Here is a 20123-nt window from a genome sequence, read left to right as displayed (position 1 = left end):
TTTGAATCGTCAATTTTTACATAACAAACGTCTCATCCGCCTAAAACTACTGCAGCTTCTCACAACCTGTATAGCCGGGGAAAAGAAGCTGCAAGAAAAACCTCGGCACAGGGCCCTAGACGTTCTTTAAAAAAAAACATAAAATATTGTTATACAATTGAGTAATTTAGCTGCCTAATATCAGTTCTCAGACAGTTAATCCCATGCATTCATAACTTCTAAATAATCACTAACTTTGTAATAACCTTTTTTTGTAAAGTTTCTGTTTCAGTTCACCGTCCGATCCACTCAACTCTTTCGCACACACCCATCCGCACAGATAACCCACACATTGGCACTATGTACTCGATATCCTATACATTATGTAAGCACACACACATACGAACAAAGTTTTTAATTTTAAAATCGTACTGAAGTACAGAACTGTAGTAGCAGTGTGATTTTGAATGGAAGGGGCATAGTGCTTATTATCATCACCAGCCCATTAACGTCCCCACTGCTGGGGCACGGGCCTTCCCTATGGATGGATAGGGAGATCGGGCCTTAAACCACCACGCGGGCCAAGTGCGGATTGATGGTTATTAACGACTGCTAATGCAGCCGGGACCAACGGCTTAACGTGCCTTCCGAAGCACGGAGGAGCTCGAGATGAAATCTTTTTTTTTATGGTCACCCATCCTAAGACTGGCCTTTGCGAAAGTTGCTTAACTTCAACAATCGCAGACCGAGCGCGTTTACCGCTGCGCCACCGAGCTCCTCGTAATAACGTAATAATTACATTAATTACATATTTACTCATTGTACAGATTCTTATATAATTATCCTTAAATAAAAAAATAAATAAAAATAAAAAAAATAAATAAAATAAATTATTCAAAAATGCAGGGTGTAAGTGACATCGTAACGAAAACTTTGAGGGATGATTCAGACCATGATGCTGAGTTGATATCAAGTGGAATTTTCCGCCGCAAAAGTATGGAATGGAAAATAATTTATAAAAACAGTAAAATTTTCATGATTTTTCCGACAGAAAATTCCGCTTGATATCAATCATGGTTTGAATCATCCCCATCAATATTCGTTACGGCTGATGATGATGATTACGTTAGTTATTACAGGGTCAGAAAGTACTTCATTGATTTTTTTTACTATTGTAATACTAACATTTTGTATTTATGTATACGTTTTTGTGATAAATATAAATATATAAAATATATATTATATGTACACCTACATTCTATTTTAAGTAATTTGGTAATATTTAATCTATGTACGAATATTAACGTATATTTATGAAACACGACGTTCGTGCGTCACCCAACAGGGTCCAGGGATATCAGCGTCGTGGTTCACGCCGCGACTTGTGCTGAGTGAGGCCCTTTTATCTCAGGACGTCCACCACCACCTTATGATCATTGTAATGAACATCCTTCTATGCTTTTTGTAATTGTTTTGTAAAAAAATAAGTGATGTTATTGTCTTGTCTTTGTGTGTGGCGTCCTTTTATAATAAACAATTTCTATTCTATTCTATTTTTCAAATCCTTACTCCTTCCATTCGCAGACCAAGTTTTATAGCCGCGTCGCGTTTGCACTCAAATGTACTGAATGCTGAATGATATTTGTGTCAAATTTAGGGTTATACACATTGCATTTTATTTTATATTTATAATGTAATGAAAAGAAAAAAAAATGTATGGAAAGAGGAAGGGGAGGCCTTTGCCCAGCAGTGGGATTAGAATGTAATGGACGACCTCCGTGGTCCAGTGGTTGAGAGTTGTGCTCACGATCCGGAGGTCCCGGGTTCGAATCCCGGTGTGAATTTGTCCCACTATCCCCAATCACAAAAAAATTGAAAAATAAAATAAAATTGAAAATTGAATTGAATTGTTATTTGTTATGTAAGTATTTGTTAAGTACTGTGGTGTCCCTTTATAATACATGTTTCTTTCTTTCTAAAAATCACTTTGTGATCCCTAGTTTGGTAAGGACATTACAGGCTGATCACCTGATTGTCCAAAAAGTAAATAGATCCGTGCTTCGGAAGGCACGTTAAGCCGTTGGTCCCGGTTATTACTTACTGATGTATGTACGTAGTCGTTACATGAGTCATGTCAGGGGCCTATGGCGGCTCAGTAATAACCCTGACACCCGGGTTGATGGGGTTGGTAATCCACCTCACGATCCACACGATAGAACTGGGAATCGAACCCAGGACCTCCGGATCGTGAGCCCAACGCTCAACCACTGGACCACGGAGGTCGTTTAGATAAAAGAGCTTTAGTATACTACAAAATAATAAATAGGTACAAATATATAGGTTTTTTTTCACCTATTGAAATACATATGTTGTTCTGGGAGCGAAAAAAAAGCATTGAACTTAATTAAAACACATAATGGTGCTAATTCCTGTAAATACCATCTAATTTTATTTTAAGTTAAATATGTCTGTCATTTACTTATCCGCCGAAAAGGAAAAGGACGGGTAATCGACAAGCATAAAATTTATGGAACACACGTCAATTTTAAGCACAAATCTAAACCAACCGTCTAAAAATTTTACATCCGTCAATAACCCGACACAGTTAAGTAGACAGCACGTCAAACGGATGCATACCAGCGATGTACCTTTTGATTCGCCCGGGTTATTCATTCATTTACTCATTCTTCCTAAAATTAAGAGCTGTGAATCATACGTTAAGCCGTTGGTCCCGGCTGCATTAGCAGTCGTTAATAACCATCAATCCGCACTGGGCCCGCGTGGTGGTTTAAGGCACGATCTCCCTATCCATCCATAGGGAAGGCCCGTGCCCCAGCAGTGGGGACGTTAATGGGCTGATGATGATGACCAGCATTTATAACAACTACCATCCACCCACTAAAATACTATTATAAATTGACGTATACCACACACAATTGACTTACTGAACTTAACTACACTCATTATTTAAAACTATATACACACATACACACGCACCCACAAACCTTTTTCTATCGTGTGGGTTGTGAGGTGAATTACTAACCTCATCAGCCCTGGTGTCAAGGGTTATTTATTATTAAGCCGCTAAAGGCCCCTGACATGGCTCATATAACGACTACATACTTACATCAGTAAGTAGTAACCGGGACCAACGGCTTATCGTGCCTTCCGAAGTACGGATTTTCTAACCAAAGTAGGGATCACAAAATATTTTTTGTGATATGTCCCCACCGGGATTCGAACCCTTGATATTAACTCAGAATAATGAACTGAATCATCCCTCTCAGTATTCGTTACGATGTCACTTACACCCCGTACAAGTACATACAGGTAGCCATACAAGTAGGTATGGGTGTTAGTGACATCGTAACGAATACTGAGGTGGATGGATCAAACCATGAGTTTAAATTGATATCAAGTGGAATTTTCAGTCGAAAAATTCATGAATATTTTTTTTTAATTATTTTCAGTTCCATTCTTTTGCAACGGAAAATTCCGCTTGATATCAACTCAAAATCATGGTCTCAATCATTCCTCAAAGTTTTCGTTACGATGTCACTAACATCCTGTATGATTTCGGCTATTTTCATAAATTTTAGGCATTACTCAAAACGCCGATAATTCCCAAAGTGAATGCAACGCCCAGCTCAGTCAGTAGGTAGATACAACAATGATAAACTAACAACATAGCTACGACACAATATATAGGGGACTGAAGCGGTGTGGTCACATGGCGCTGAGATTATTATTAATATTCTAACTATTTATTTTGAAAGAAAGAAAGAAAGTATTTATTTTATTTTATTTTATCATTTATTGCAAACTTTACAGCATAAAAATACAATATTAACAACTTAAGATTACATACTTATTTATACAGCCAATTAAAAATTTGACAAATCGAAATACATATATGTAGGAATGGTAGGCTGAATGAAACGTAACGCAAAGTGTGTGAAAGAGAGCGACGAGTGAGCGAGAGAGAAAAGGATTGCAGAATGACAGAGAAATGGCGAACGGTGGTTTTTGAATAAGTGAAAATTACAAAAATTATACAACGTGGTAAAATAAACAAAATTAATTAGAAATAGTAATCGTTTTCTTCATGCCCCATCCCACATATACAATAATGAGAGCGGACATAATAAAACAAAATAAAACTTACACAAAATCACATATTAACAGAAACGCAAAAGGAACAGAAATAGTAATAAACACACACTTTTCATTTGCATACTGTTGGCAATTTCAAAAAAGAAACGACACGTCACTTTTTAAGAGAAAAACGTTTTGGCGGGTGTTCCGTCTGGTACTACGAGGAAAGAAAAACAAGTGAAGACGATTATTGTCGAGAGAAGCAAAAAACTGAAAGACAATTTGTTGTATTCTTTAGTATAATATTTCTTATTACAATTTGTAGTAATAATATTTGGTTTCCGTAATAAGAGTGATATTTGTGGTACTTAACATTTTACTGATTAAAACTGGGTATGTTACTAATATTTACGTTTTATTGTAGAGTTAGCTAACAATACTTCTTCTATCGTGTGGGTTGTGAGGTGGACTACCAACCCTGTGTCAGAGTGACTATTGAACCGCCAAAAGCCCCTGACATGACTCATGTAACGACTACGTACTTACATCAGGGGCGTTAAAATGGCCACATCTAAGTAAGTCATCTAAAAAGCAATATTGCAATTTGACATTTGCGCATGTAAAAGTAAGTGCGCAATGCAAACAAATGTCAAATAGCCATATTACTTTCTTAGATGAATTGCTTCGATGTGTCCATTTTAACCCGTGCCTTCCGAAGCACGAATCGTCTTACTTTCAAACGATCAGGTATTCAGCCTGTAATGTCCTAATCAAACTAGGGATCACAAGGTGATTTTTGTGATATGTCCCCACTGGGAATCGAACCCGGGACCTCCGGATCGTGAGCCCAACGCTCAACCGACCACGGAGGCCGTATTTTGCATAAAATGGCTTTCTGGAGTTCCACAACAGCTCACGAGAGATCCCACATTTTTTTTATCTTAGAATACGGATGTTAGCTTTATGTAAGCCCACTGTTACTTCGAGGAATACTGTTTGACAAACAGCTCACACTGTGTGATAAGTTCTGTGAATTGAGATCAGATCGATAATCTAAATAATAGTAAATATAGGCACCTACCTACCTGGGTAGGTACCTAAAGTGTTTTAGGTTAGATTAATATTTTTAACAATGGTCAGTTAAATAATGGTTTATTATTGATATTTGGAAACATTAGATAAATATGTGCGCAAAAAAAACATTATTATGAATTTAATCCTAAAAAAACGAATTAAAAAAGAATCCTAAAAAATTGCAATTTTAGTAAGTTTATTTGGCTAGACATCACTAGGTATTTTCCAGCGACATCTATTGAATACTAACAGTACTAATGTAGTCGCGACATCTATTGATGAATTTTAGAATTATTTTAGCACATGTGGTCAGCCAGCTGGTTGATCACGTAGTTTTTCAATAATTCATAGATGTCGCATAAAAATGTAAACATAATCCGCCTAAGTTCAATAGACGGTTTTATCAGGAAGTATGATTCCGGTGAAAGTTTTTTTAATTTGGCAGCATTACAGCATAACATTAAATTTGGCTGTATATTTTTTTGCGAAGTTTGGTGTCAAAATATTTTTCTTAAAATGTTTCAGCTGAATAAATTAATGATTTTTACTTATTTTGTACAAAAAACACAAATAAAAAAGTACTTTGACCCGAACTGCGCTTTTCAGGATTTATTAACCGGCTAAGTTCAGTGACCGGTAAATCGGTCAAGTTTATTCCGAATTCACATTTCGGTTACTGCAATTTGAAAGATTAGAGAGAATTTCTTTTTACCTCTAATTTGATTACAGTTGGAAACAGTTTTCGCTAGATTTTTATTTAGTCGCTGCGTTAAATTGAAATGATAGTATTTTTCGATTTGTTTGTAGTAAAAATAATAATAAAAAATTAGACGCTTTTGGAATTTCTACAGAATTGTAGGTTTAGAACGCATTTCGTTGACCTATTTTCGGATGTTTCTATTTGGTAGGATTATCACCGGGCGGGCGATACTGACTCGAATGTCAAATTTTGCAAAAATATTGTTGTTTACAAAATAGATCCACGTTATTTAGCTATTTCTATTTTAGAATAAGTGCTAAGAGTTTTTAATTGTGAAGTGTAAAGGAAATCATTCGACGTGGAGCCTAATATAAGCGGTAAGTTGCTGTGTTTACATTCTATTACGAAATTATCCACATGTATTATAAAAGAAAACTATGAGATTTCTCTGGATTTTAAGAATTATTTGTTCTAATTTCTGACCATAAAGTCTTCCAGCTTATCTTGGCATTTAAATACGTTGGATATTAAAGTCCTCGGTAAACTAAAGCAAATTTTTTGCGATTCTATGATGTAAGTGCGCCGTATGTTAGAACTCGGAAAAGTTATTTAACCCTTTCACGGGCAGATACCATGGGTCATTGATGGTTCATAATAGTATGACACCTTGGAATTGAAACGTCATTAGACGTTCTGTCCTTGAAAGTGTTAAAAAATTATTGATTAACATCACTTTTTATGTCTTTTTCTCGTGTGGGTTGTGAGGTGGACTACCAACCTCATCAACCCTGGTGTCAGGGTTACTATTGAGCCGCCAAAGGCCCCTGACAAGGCTCATGTAACGACTACGTACTTATATCAGAAAGTAGTTACCGGGACCAATGGCTTAACCCTGTGAAAAACGGGATGACGGGATGACTAAGGAGATGATGGTGAGTTTTGTTGTTCTTTCCAGTGGAGATGTGCACGCCGGAGGCGAGCCGCGGCGTGGCGCGCTCCCCGTCCCACGAGTCCGTCACCACAGACCTGTCGCTGTTCAGCGTCTCCTCTGCTGCCTCGGACGCCAGGGTGCTCCGCCTGCTGGCATGCAAGGTTTTTTTTTTTTTTTTTTTTAACCCCTTTTTTTGCGCGCAATCTATCACCCTTGGATAATAAGCACTTCTTGTGGTGTATAGGTATCATTTTAGGTAAGCGACCAGTGTCGCTTCCTATTTTGGGCCTTAGTTGGCTAGATCCTGCGGCAGCCTCCTTCTTAGTCTTAGTTGTGTGTGCTCATCCGTTCATGCTCATCATTGGCATGCAAGGTACGATAAGATATTTATTGTATTCCTAATGTTTTTAAAAGTGAAGGAAACTACAAACAGGAACCCTGTAAGGGCATTGCAACAACAACTTAAAATTATACACAATGAAAACAGAAAACCGAGAATAAAAATAAAAAAGATTATGTTAAAAAATAACAAAAACCCGTAAAAACCCGTTATTGGCCCCGATTCCTGCAGACCGTCCTAATTTTATTTTAAGTTATCATTTTTAAGCTGTCATTTTCTTACGGCCGAAAAGGAAAGGGATGGAATATAGTAAACAAGTTAATTTTAAAACGAATGAATAACCTAGGCATCCGCTTAACATGCTGTCTACTTAATTCTGTCGAGTCGGGCCAATGTAAAATTTTAGAAGGTTGTTTTAGATTTCTGCTTAAAATTGACGTGTTTTCCATAAATGTTATTCCTGTTGATTACCCGTCCCTTTCTTTTTCAGCGAATAAGAAAATGACAGGTACAACTTAAAATAAAATTAGATGGCGTCTGCACTTATTAGCATCATTATGTGTTTTATATTTTTTTTCATGTTTCAGGCAGGACAGGGCCCTGACCCCTCGCTGCGTGTGGCCAGCCCCAACCCTGACAGCAAAACCCTCAAGTGAGTTCATTTATTCCATACTTCAGAGGACATTTGAACATTAATTTAAAAGATGTGTTGCTGTTGCAGTTTCTTGTCATTTTCTCCTCAGTCATAACCTTGCGAAATGACGTAGATCCATGATAATTACGTTGAATAAATGATTCTGAATCTGTTTCCAGGCCGTCCCCCTCAGTCCCCGGCGCGTGTTCCGACACTATGGACTCGTGCCGTGATGTCCTAGCAGGGTGCGCAGCGCTTTGCGAGCAACTGGGACTAAGACGTTCGTTTAGCGCAGCTGATGTCAACACTCCTTCTCAGGTGCCCCTTCGGAGGTGAGTCTTCTTCTATCGTGTGGGTTGTGAGGTGGATTACCAATAAAAAATAAAATAAAACGCACGCATTTTTCTTCTTGCTAGCTTTATGTCGGTTTTTATTTTGTTAATCTCAGACTGTGTCATCCAAAGGGAGGTTGTGAGTCATTCCCAACATAAGTACTACTGTTACTTACTGGGAAGTCTCGTCAACGAACTTTGTTATGTTTTTATGAATGAACAATTTTTATTTTATTTTTTATTATTTTTTTATCACGCGTGTGCGTGTGTGCGCGCGCGCGCACGCTATTGTGTTAGCCCTACGATTTACAATGAAGCAATAAATGAACTATGAACTAAAACCTTGACAACTACTTCTGCACAATATCCCAGGAAGAGAAAGTGACTGAAAACCAGCGCTGGATGGTGCCATAGCATGGCTCCATCACAGCACACGCTGAGCCTTCCTTCTGCCCGTATTCGTCATCATCTCTAAAGTGCGTGCGTGCGTGCGTGCGTATTTGCGTGCGTGCGTAATTCCGTGCGAGTGTGTGCGCGTGCTCGTGCGTGTGTGTGACGTAAACTATTCTAATAGTTTATTTTATTATTTTATTTTATTTTATTTTCTTAGGAAGATTAACAGTCAAATAATAACTATAGATCTAGACGATAGATGTAGACTACTACTAAGTTTTTGATGTGCTCTGTCTTGTCCTTAGTGCCACGTCGGAGGTGGGTCTGTGTGCGGCGCTGGAGGCCCTCACGCTGAGCGCCGCCTCACGGTCCTGTAGCACCTGGGTCGCAGGTATGTATCGTCATTTGAAATGCGCTGAATAGTGATTTCACCGAAGTAAGTAGGTGACTAAATAGGTAAGTAAGTAAGTAAGTATGTTAGTAAATGAGTGTGTGAGTAGATATGTAAGTAGGTAAGTAAGTCAGTGAGTAGGTATGTAAGTAAGTAGGTATGTAAGTAAGTGGGTAAGTAAGTGACTAAGTAAGTAGGTAAGTAAGTGAGTAAGTAGTTATGCAAGTAAGTAGGTAAGTGAGTGAGTGAATAGGTATGTAAGTGAGTTGGTAAGTAAGTAAGCAGGTAAATGAGTTGGTAAGTAGGTGAGTAAATAGGTAAGTGAGTGAGTAGGTATGTAATTAAATAAATAGGTAAGTAAGTGAGTGAGTAGGTATCTGTGTAAGTAAGCAAGTAAGTAAGTATAACGTATTTGCCTTAAAATACCGTAAATGCCGTATTTCACTTGCGGTCCAGAGGGGCAACGCTGCAAGCATAATGGGTACGTTCGGGCGGGGTTCGCTTTCCGGAGGGCTTTTTGACGCCTGATATATATGTATGGTTTTTATGTGTGTGTGTGTGTGTGTGTGTGTGTGTGTATTTTGACGTATTGTAGTGTAGGTTTTTTAATTTGACTATGTTATATATTTTATTAACATTGCCTTAAAATAGTACAATTTTCGCAAATGAAACCAGAAATCGAATATTTCAGTACATCGATCACCTCCTTACGATAATTTCGAGGACCAACCTTTTTCTCTTGTCTCGTTTTGTGTGTTGCGTCCTTTTATAATGAACAATTTATATTTTGTCATATATGAAAATTCCACTGGACATCAACTCAGAATGGTCTGAATCATCCCTCAAAGTTTTCGTTACGGTGTCACTAACAGCTATACCTACTTGTATGGCTACCTGTATGTACTTGTATGGGGTGTAAGTGACATCGTAACGAATACTGAGAGGGATGATTCAGCTGATTATTTTGAGTTAATATCAAGTGGAATTTAGCATCGCAAAAGTTTAGAATTTAAGATAATTTAAGAAAACTAAAAAAAAACATTAATTTTGCGACGGAAAAATCCACTTGATATCAACTCTGAGAATGGTCTGAATCATCCCTCAAAGTTTTCGTTACGATGTCACTAACACCCTGTATAGAGGTTAGGTTTCAAAGAAAACTTGTTTATAAACGCGAATGGAATGAAGGACTTTCCAATCGACGTTCCCCAAACACACGATAGATGGCGTTGTTCACTTTTAACGTGATAATTACCTATTTTCTCATTGCTGGGGTACATAATTATTCATAAATGTAATGTAATGGCAGAAGCATATATAAAACTCATTGGTGCTTGATATTTGGATCACATTATGTATAGAATGATGTTGCTATAGTTGACGACAGGTCGACATGGCAATCGGGGCATGAGGTGAGCCGCGGAGGCGGGGTAGCCCCGCACACCCGCACAGTCCCCGCGGCGTCTTAATCTTAGTCCACGAGTCCGTATCGACCGCGTTTATCGATTTATAATCTCGCTCACATAATTTATTACTATTGTGTTTTAAAAATGGCTACGGTTGCATCTTCGTCGCGTGTTCAAGCAAAAAATCCAATAATTCACTCTCAAGCTCGAGAACTAGCTAGAAAAGTGTTCAAAAATTGTGACATTGAACGGAAAAATAATTGTTACAAATTTTCTGTCAATCGGACATTAGACAGGGCTGTGTGTTATACCGGTCTATCGAAAAGAACTATGTCTAGGTTAAAATCAGAATTAAAATCAGTGGGAGCAGAGGAAAAGTTGAAATCACCCAAAAAACGGAAGAAGACAGGTCTATAATTTTAACTTAAATGAAAACGTGGTATTATTTTATTCACATTTTGTTACATACATAATAAAAATATATCGATATTGAAAACGTCACGTCACTAGAGAATTGCCATGTCGACCTGTCGTCTACAGTACCTATATTGCTTCTCTTTATTTTGATCAGAATAATAATGGATGGAAGTTGTAACTGTACCTTGGTGTAATATATATGGTCATCATTTATACCCAAAAACAAAGATAAAAGATGCATAATGGTGCTAATTCCTGCAGACACAATCTAATTTTATTTTAAGTTATACCTGTCATTTTCTTATCCGCTGAAAAAGAAAGGGACGGGTAATAGACAAGCATTAAATTTATGGAACACACGTCAATTTTAAGCAGAAATCTAAAACAACCGTCTGAAAATTTTACATCGGCCAATAACGCGACAGAGTTAAGTAGACAGCACGTCAAACGGATTGCATACCAGCGAGATGCCTATTTTATTCGCCCGGGTTATTCATTCATTTACTCATTCTTACTAAAATTAAGAGCTGTCAATCATCTTTATTTTCATTATTTCATTATTCATTATTTATTTATTTTTTATTTATTTTTATTTTATTTTTTATTTATTTATTTTATTTTTTTAAAGAACGTCTAGGGCCCTGTGCCGAGGTTTTTCTTGCAGCTTCTTTTCCCCGGCTGTACAGGTTCTGAGAAGCTGCAGTAGTTTTAGGCGGATGAGACGTTCGTTATGTAAAATTGACGATTCAAAGTGTAACTATGTTACCTATTGAATAAAGATATTTTTGAATTTGAATTTGAACATCCGTCCCTTTCCTTTTCGGCGGATAAGAAAATGACAGGTATAACTTAAAATAAAATTAAGTGTCTGCAGGAATCGGGGCCAATGTCTGTTATCCATGAAATTAGAAGTTTAAACGAAGGAAAAACTTAACAACGCCATCTATCGTGTTTTTGGGGAACGCCGATTGGACAGTTCCTCATTGGTTACGAGGTATGGTTATTGTAATGTGTGGTATCAGTAGGTGGATCCCAGCTGCCGTCGCCCCAGCGGTCTCAACCCTCGCAGCCCCCCCCACGACCACTCCCCACCGACAACAAGAAGGTAAGTACCACAACGTGCATCGGCCAGCCACACTTTATGTACATATGTATCGGGTAGTATCGGGGTCCTGAAGTGTTTGGTGTCGCGAGCTGATTGGCTGCCTCTATGGCTAGAGTAATCGGGTCGTTGGAATCGTATATTACGTCCTTCGGACGCCGATACTTTTCAGTACCGTCCCTAAGCGGGATGTATTCGGAAGCCGCAACTACCAGGGGATTTGGGTGGTGCGGAGCAGAATCGAATCTACAAGCTACCTAGCCAAACCAGGGCAGATTTTTTGTTCTATTTTGGGGCTTTTTGTATGTAAATCATCACCTAGCATTATCCCGTTTCTCACAGGGTCCGCTAACCTAACCTGAAGATTTGACAGGTCCAGTTTTTTACAGAAACGACTGGCTGTCTGACCTTCCCACCCGAAGGGAAAACCAGTCCAATACAGGTTAGGTCACATACCTCCGAAAATGCATTTCTGGGGAATGTGGGTTTCCTCACGATGTTTTCCTTCACCGCTGAGTAAACATGAATTCGAAAACAAATTCGACAATCATTGGTATAGGCCTGTGCTGGATTCGAACCTGCGACCTCAAAGTGAGAGGCAAGCGTACCAACTGGGCTACCACGGGTGTTTTTGTATGTAAATGTGTAGGGATTATTTGGGTAAATATTAAAATTTGCCAAGTTTGGTGGCGAATTTTTTTCGTGAATAAATTCGCCACGAAAAAGGATAGTTCTAGCTACGACGAACAAGTTACCTCGTCGAAGTTAACTATCATTGTAATAATTTATGATTATTATTTATGATTATCTCATTTCTTGTTAGTTTTTGCATGCCATACACTTGGTGGATCATGAGATCCTTAGGGTGCTACCAGACCAATCGATCGATCATCGATCGACGGCATCGATCACCGTCGATCGAAGTTGATCGACTGGTCTGGTAACTTTAATTGATCGACAGATACTGTTCGATTAAGCGATCGATCGATTGCCGGGCGATGACACCGATCGATGGGTGTTACCTGACCAATTGATCAATCATCGATCGACGGCATCGATCAACTTCGATCGAAGTTGATCGACTAGTCTGGTAGCTTTAATTGATCGACAGATACCATTCGACTCCATCGATCGATGCCGTCGATCGATAATCGATCCGTCGGTCTGGTAGAAACTATCGATCGACGTTGACTATTCCATTCTACCATCGATCGATGCCGTCGATCGATTGGTCTGGTAGAAACTATCGATCGACGTTGACTATTCTATTCTACCATCGATCGATGCTGTCGATCGATGATCGATCGATTGGTCTGGTAGCACCCTTATACATAAAATTGTGACCATCTTGTAACAACCATGTTTCCAAGCAAATAAAATTATTCTATTCTATCCTTTTTCATGTCGGAACCCAATTTTTTACGAAAAAATAACATGAAAGTTCGCCACCAAACTTGAAATTTCGATATTCACCGATTTATCTCTTTTTTACTAAACATCACGCCCTGTACCCTTGCAGGTGAGACAGAACTACATAAAACGTCGCCTGCTCACCACCTATAGAGCACTGGAGAGGATGTCACAGTCCGAATTTAACCTGGATAAACTTGAGGTGAGTCATCACCCTTATATGCCCGTAGGGGTAGGCAGAGATGCATAATAGATGCACATACGGTAGTCATACAAGTAGGTATGGGTGTTAGTGACACCGTAACGAATACTGAGGGGGGTGGTTCAGACCATGATTCTGAGTTAATATAAAGTGGAATTGTTCATCGCAAAAGTATAGAATTTAAAATAATTAAAAAAAACTAAAAAAAAACATGAATTTTGCGACGAAAAATTCCACTTGATATCAACTCAGAATCATAGTCTGAATCATCCCTCAAAGTTTTCGTTACGATGTCATTAACACCTTGTATAATAATAAGTAAGTTTAATTCTGATTACTAAGTAAAGACACATCGAAATGATAAAGTACAGTCATGACCAATATCATGTACCCACTTTAGAACCCTGTCGCACTATCATATATGTCATTTAATGAGACTTACTGTTTCATTTGTCAAAAAAGTTAATGTGACATGGTACCAAAGTGTATACATATTAGTGCTCGTGACCGTACGTAGTAAACTACCATATTATTGAGCCGCCAAAGGCCCCTGACATGGCTCATGTAACGCCTACGTACTTACATCAGTAAATAGTGACCGGGACCAACGGCTTAACGTGCCTTCCGAAGCACGGATCATCTTACTTTCGGACAATCAGGTGATTCAAGCCTGAAAAGTCCTTACCAAACAAAGGACAGTCTCACAAAGTGATTTCGACAATGTCACCATCGGGAATCGAACCCGGACCTCCAGATCGTGAGCCTAACGCTCTAACCACTAGACCACGGAGGCTGTTCGGGAAAAAGCTAGTATCCTATATTTAGTTATAATAATGTTGTAATTTATCTTTGAAATACGAAACTATCTATTTTTTTTTGTGATGTTGGAACTATGTGCCTGTCGGGCAGGCGGCGGCCGCGTCGGCGGTGTCTGCGGCGGCGCCCGGCCCAACCACCCTGCTGGTGCCGCAGGCGAAGCGACACCACACCAAGTTTGTGCACCCAGGTATGTATAATTAGCCACAGTTCTTCTTCTTCATATCGTGTGGGTTGTGAGGTGGAATACCAGCCTCATCAGTATGTAATAACCCGGGCGAATCAAGAAACTATCTCTCTGGTATGCAAACCGTTTGACGTGTGTAACTTAATTCTGTCGGGTTATTGGCCGACCTAAAATGTTTAGACGGTTGTTTTAGATTTCTGCTTAAAATTGACGTGTGTTCCATAAATTTTATGCTTGTCGATTACCCGTCCCTTTCTTTTTCAACGGATAAGAAAATGACAGGTATAACTTATAATACAGTGTAACTTATAATATAGTAGTATTACAGTTAGTTCATAATATGTAATTTAATTTTTTGACGTTCAAAAAGCGCTAACTTTGTAAGCCAATATTGAAAAATATATATTTTTGAATTTTGAATTTTTGAATAAAATTAGATGGCGTCTGCAGGAATTAGCAGCAATAGACTTAAAAAATCACTGAACTAATTAATTGTTTCAAGAAAACACTGTAATTGGGTGACTTTATCGACTATTTATTAATGTCATTCCACAACATTGTCATTGCTTCTATGCTGTTCTGGGAGCAAATAAAAAACATAGAACACGTTCAGCTGCTTGTCTTCCCGGGCATGTCGTAAAAACCGACAGAGGGATTGCGTCCTCTAACATGATGGACTAATGTTATGGGCGATAGGCTGATCCCTTATCACCATAAGGTTCATCATATCCATCTTTGGACTTCGTATCAACAGTGGCTGCAAGTTGTCTTTGATTACTTGTGGCTCTGCCCACCCCATTTGGGATTACGGGCGTGAGTTTATGTATGTATGTCTATGTATGTCATTCCACAACCAACGTCTCCTAGAAATGTCGGGGAACCAATCCAACTGCCCTCGTGCAAATTATTAGTTATTATTAGTATTTCATGAACAATTACCCTTTTGTTCACAGAAGCGGCTCACCTGGCACTCACAGCAGCCGACCTAGAAAGGGAACGTGGCCGACCACTGTCCAAATACGAACGCAACATGATGATATTCAACTGGCTCCACACACTAGACGAGGCAGCCCCCTTCTAGACGCTTCTGGAACATTCTAGAACATTCTAGAAGGTTCTAAGCCCATTCTAGAGTGTTCTATAAACGATCAATGTCCAAATACGAACGCAACATGATGATATTCAACTGGCTCCACACACTAGACGAGGCAGCCCCCTTCTAGACGCTTCTGGAACATTCTAGAACATTCTAAGACCATTCTAAGACCTTTCTAGAGTGTTCTATAAACGATCAATGTCCAAATACGAACACAATATGATGATATTCAACTGGCTCCACACACTAGACGAGGCAGCCCCCTTCTAGACGCTTCTGGAACATTCTCGAAGGTTCTAAGACCTTTCTAGAGTGTTCTATAAACGATCAATGTCCAAATACAAACGCAACATGATGATATTCAACTGGCTCCACACACTTGACGAGGCAGCCCCCTTCTAGACGCTTCTGGAACATTCTAGAACATTCTAGAACGCCCTAAGACCATTCTAGAGTGTTCTACAATGTTCAAATACGAACGCAATATGATGATATTCAACTGGCTCCACACGCTAGACGAGGCAGCCCCCTTCTAGACGCTTCTGGAACATTCTAGAACATTCTAGAAGGTTCTAAGACCTTTCTAGAGTGTTCTATAAACGATCAATGTCCAAATACGAACACAATATGATGATATTCAACTGGCTCCACACACTAGACGAGGCAGCCCCCTTCTAGACGCTTCTGGAACATTCTAGAACATTCTAGAAGGTTCTAAGACCTTTCTAGAGTGTTCTATAAACGACCACTGTCCAAATACAAACGCAACATGATGATATTCAACTGGCTCTACACACTAGATGAGGCAGCCCCCTTCTAGACGCTTCTGGAACATTCTAGAACATTCTAGAAGGTACTAAGACCATTCTAGAGTGTTTTATAAACGATCAATGTCCAAATACGAACGCAACATGATGATATTCAACTGGCTCCACACACTAGACGAGGCAGCCCCCTTCTAGACGCTTCTGGAACATTCTAGAACATTCTAGAAGGTTCTAAGACCATTCTACAGTGTTCTATAAACGATCAATGTCCAAATACGAACGAAACATGATGATATTCAACTGGCTCCACACACTAGACGAGGCAGCCCCCTTCTAGACGCTTCTGGAACATTCTAGAACATTCTAGAACGCTCTAAGATCATTCTAGAGTGATTCACCTCACAACCCACACGATAGAAGAAGATTGAAGAAAAACACATCAAAAATTGATTTTCAAAGGGGCGCTCACGTAGTTTTCAATATAAAGCGAGGTTATGGTTATAGAATCTTTGACCAATAAAAAAAGGCTAAAAATGGTATTGTCAGCGTTAAAAAATGTTATAGTTTATAAAAAAATAAAACATACTCACTTCCTACTATTTTAGCCTACCCCTTTTGGTCTGAGTAACTTTAAATAATAGTGAAAAAAGAACTTATTAAGAAAAAAAAAGATTATAGATTATGGAATGTCAAAATAAATGTTATATGAAGTTCTAGATAGGCATATTATTGTCATAACTTATTCTATGCCCGGCATAACTTAATATGACGGCATATAAATATGTATACAGTCATCAAAAATATTATATAAAATGAGATTAAAGTATTATGCAACATTCTACAGCGGAATATTATCGCCATAAATAATTCTAGTTCGGCATAATTTAATACGACGGCATATAAATATTTGATCAGTCATGAAAAATATTAAAAAAATGTCATTAAAGTAATATGCGACGTTATAAAAAGTATATTATATTAACTTACTCTAAGGTGGCATAACTTAATATGACGGCATATAATTTTTTATACCCTCATAACAAAGATTATAAACAGGCATTAAAGTATTATGCGACATTGTAAAGAGCGTATTATCGTCATAACTTATTCTAAGGTGGCATAACTTAATATGACGGCATTTAAAAATTGTTCAATATTTATTGGTGGAGCCAACTGTGTTATTGAAACTTCACTTAGCTGCGAACATTCCAAAATGTATTATTTTTTTTGTATATTTAAATGTATGGCGATTTTTTTTCAAGAATCATACATTAAACGATAATTATAAGCATATCTGTGTTTAAAAAAAGTTGTATATAGGATAATATGGAGTTAAAAGTGTTAAAAAATAATGCAAAATTCGAATAATATTGCTCGTAAGGAAACTAACTGTTGATTTCAGTACACCCTAATTTTATTTTAAGTTATACCTGTCATTTTCTTATCCGCCGAAAAGGAAAGGGACGGGTAATCCACAGGCATAAAATTTATGGAACACATGTAAATTTTAGGCAGACAAAACAACTCTCTCAAAATTTTACATTGGCCAATCATCATCAATTTAAGAGCCACGCTCTTGTCGGTGTAGCATTTTCCATTCCAGTCTATCAAAGGCCAATTCCTTGACTTCCCTATAAGATACGACGTTAACTTTTTCTTTAATCTGTTCCATGTAAGCTCTTCTGGTCTTCCCCTTCCTCTCTTTCACAAATGAGAATGGGTTACAAATGAGGAAGTGCTAGTAAGACTAAGGGAAAAAAAGACAAATACTGAGAATTATTGAGGACAGAAGAGGCAAGATGATTGGACACCTAATAAGACACGACGAATTTATTAAAAACATAGAAGGAAAGCTAGAAGGAAAGAGAGGACATTGGCCAATAACCCGAGAAAATTAAAGACCGAGATGCCTATTTGATTCGCCAGGATTATTTATTAAAGTTAGCAGCTGTCAATCATCCGTCCCTTTCCTTTCCCGCCGCTAAGAAAATGACAGGTATAACTTAAAATAAAATTAGATGGTCTGTACTTGAATTAGTACCATAATGATAAATTATTACAATGTATAAACTTAAAAGTTGAATAAAATAACTAAACATGACTAAGGGTGGTATTAATAAACGAATCTTAGCTGAGACTGCCCTCAAGATCATGCTCAAGTCTCTGTTTTAATATGAGAACTGTCACATTGACATGATCTTGAGGGCAGTCTCGAAGCTGAGATTAGTTTATTAATGGCCCCGATTCCTGCAGACACCGCCTAATTTTATTCTAAGTTATATCCGTCATTTTCATATCCGTCGAAAAGGAAAGGGACGGATGATTCACAGCTCTTAATTTTAGGAAGAATGAGTAAATGAATAAATAACCCGGGCGAATCAAAAAGGCACGTCGCGTCGCTGGTATGCAATCCGTTTGACGTGCTGTCTACTTAACTTCTTCTTCTTTGCGAGTCGATGGCGATCGATACTAAATTTTTGCTGACCAATAATTGGCCACGCTTACGGCATTGTCAGAGGCTTCGTAAAGGTCTTTAATAGTGCAGGTGTTAGGGCACTTAGGACAGCACAAAAGGTGAGCCATAGTTTGTGGTGATACTCCACACTCGCAATCATCGCAACCATCAACCAGATATCCCCACCTGCAGAGATGTCTACTTAACTGTGTCGGGTTATTGACTGATGTAAAATTTTTAGACGGCTGTTTTAGATTTGTGCATAAAATTTATGCTTGTCGATTACCCGTCCCTTTCCTTCTCGGCGGATAAGAAAATGACAGATATAACTTAAAATTAGATGGTATTTACAGGTATTAGCACCAATACCACCCTAAATTCCCAATTGGGGTAGTCAGATGTACTTCAATCGCAAGATGAACTATTTTGTTTTTCATCACCTCTCTAGCGTTATACCGTGTTCACAGGGTCCGCTTACCTAACCTGAAGATTTGACAGGTCCGCTTTTGTACCGAATCTAAAAATCAATATTGCAATTTGACATTTATTCATAAAAAAGGGACTTTCCAGGCTATGTTTAATATAACTATTATTAAGATAAATTATAAATTGTTATTGGCCCCGATTCCTGCAGACACCGCCTAATTTTATTTTAACTTATATCCGTCATTTTCATATCCGTCGAAAAGGAAAGGGACGGATGATTCACAGCTCTTAATTTTAGGAAGAATGAGTAAATGAATGAATAACCCGGGCGAATCAAAAGGTACGTCGCTGGTATGCAATCCGTTTGACGTGCTGTCTACTTAACTGTGTCGGGTTATTGACGGATGTAAAATTTTTAGACGGTTGGTTTAGATTTGTGCTTAAAATTGACGTGTGTTCCATAAATTTTATGCTTGTCGATTACCCGTCCCTTTCCTTTTCGGCGGATAAGAAAATGACAGATATAACTTAAAATAAAATTAGATGGTATTTACAGGAATTAGCACCATTAACAAAATATGATTGTGTACAGAAATAAATTTTACAACATTTCCTTACGAGGAGCTCGGTGGCGCAGCGGTAAACGCGCTCGGTCTGCGATTGTTGAAGTTAAGCAACTTTCACAAAGGCCGGTCATAGGATGGGTGACCACAAAAAAAAGTTTTCATCTCGAGCTCCTCCGTGCTTCGGAAGGCACGTTAAGCCGTTGGTCCCGGCTGCATTAGCAGTCGTTAATAACCACCAATCCGCACTGGGCCCGCGTGGTGGTTTAAGGCCCGATCTCCCTATCCATCCATAGGGAAGGCCCGTGCCCCAGCAGTGGGGACGTTAATGGGCTGATGATGATGACTATATTTCCTTATTAAAATGTTAATATAGATGGCGCTGACCAAACAGAAGCATATATAAA

At 38.4% G+C, this 20123-nt stretch overlaps 1 protein-coding gene and 2 long non-coding RNA genes across 6 annotated transcripts in view; 2 read left to right on the top strand and 1 right to left on the bottom strand.

Moving 5' to 3' along the window:
• Positions 1-20123, top strand: part of LOC126378798 (uncharacterized) — a 145618-nt gene that overhangs the window by 1223 nt on the left and 124272 nt on the right. The gene's annotated exons all lie outside the window — the stretch shown is intronic.
• The window catches only part of LOC126378799 (uncharacterized), a 38637-nt gene that overhangs the window by 15666 nt on the left and 2848 nt on the right, over positions 1-20123 (bottom strand). The gene's annotated exons all lie outside the window — the stretch shown is intronic.
• LOC126378789 (uncharacterized) lies at positions 6079-17563 on the top strand. Of its 4 annotated transcripts, none has more exons than XM_050027190.1 (10): positions 6079-6225; positions 6804-6940; positions 7707-7771; positions 7933-8085; positions 8784-8869; positions 11715-11797; positions 13314-13406; positions 14316-14412; positions 15363-15523; positions 16075-17563. In XM_050027190.1, exons 2-9 carry the CDS (start codon positions 6809-6811, stop codon positions 15488-15490), a joined length of 837 nt encoding a protein of 278 aa, XP_049883147.1. In that variant the 5' UTR covers positions 6079-6225; positions 6804-6808; the 3' UTR covers positions 15491-15523; positions 16075-17563. The 4 variants fall into 4 exon arrangements, with proteins under 4 accessions (XP_049883147.1, XP_049883146.1, XP_049883148.1 ...); XM_050027189.1 differs by having other exon boundaries at positions 15799-17563; XM_050027191.1 differs by having other exon boundaries at positions 11718-11797; positions 15363-17563.

Source organism: Pectinophora gossypiella, chromosome 27, assembly GCF_024362695.1.
Source record: "Pectinophora gossypiella chromosome 27, ilPecGoss1.1, whole genome shotgun sequence".
Classification (NCBI taxonomy): domain Eukaryota; kingdom Metazoa; phylum Arthropoda; class Insecta; order Lepidoptera; family Gelechiidae; genus Pectinophora; species Pectinophora gossypiella.
The sequence above is the reverse complement of the archived record's forward strand: the minus strand, read 5'-3'. Positions and strand labels throughout refer to the sequence as shown.

Bases quoted from the DNA above. Each gene is read 5' to 3' on its own strand.
- LOC126378789 (XM_050027190.1), top strand. From the start codon at position 6,809: ATGTGCACGCCGGAGGCGAGCCGCGGCGTGGCGCGCTCCCCGTCCCAC. The intron at 7,772-7,932 runs GTGAGTTCATTT...ATCTGTTTCCAG, and splicing joins CCTGACAGCAAAACCCTCAA to GCCGTCCCCCTCAGTCCCCG. The intron at 8,870-11,714 runs GTATGTATCGTC...GTGTGGTATCAG, and splicing joins CTGTAGCACCTGGGTCGCAG to TAGGTGGATCCCAGCTGCCG.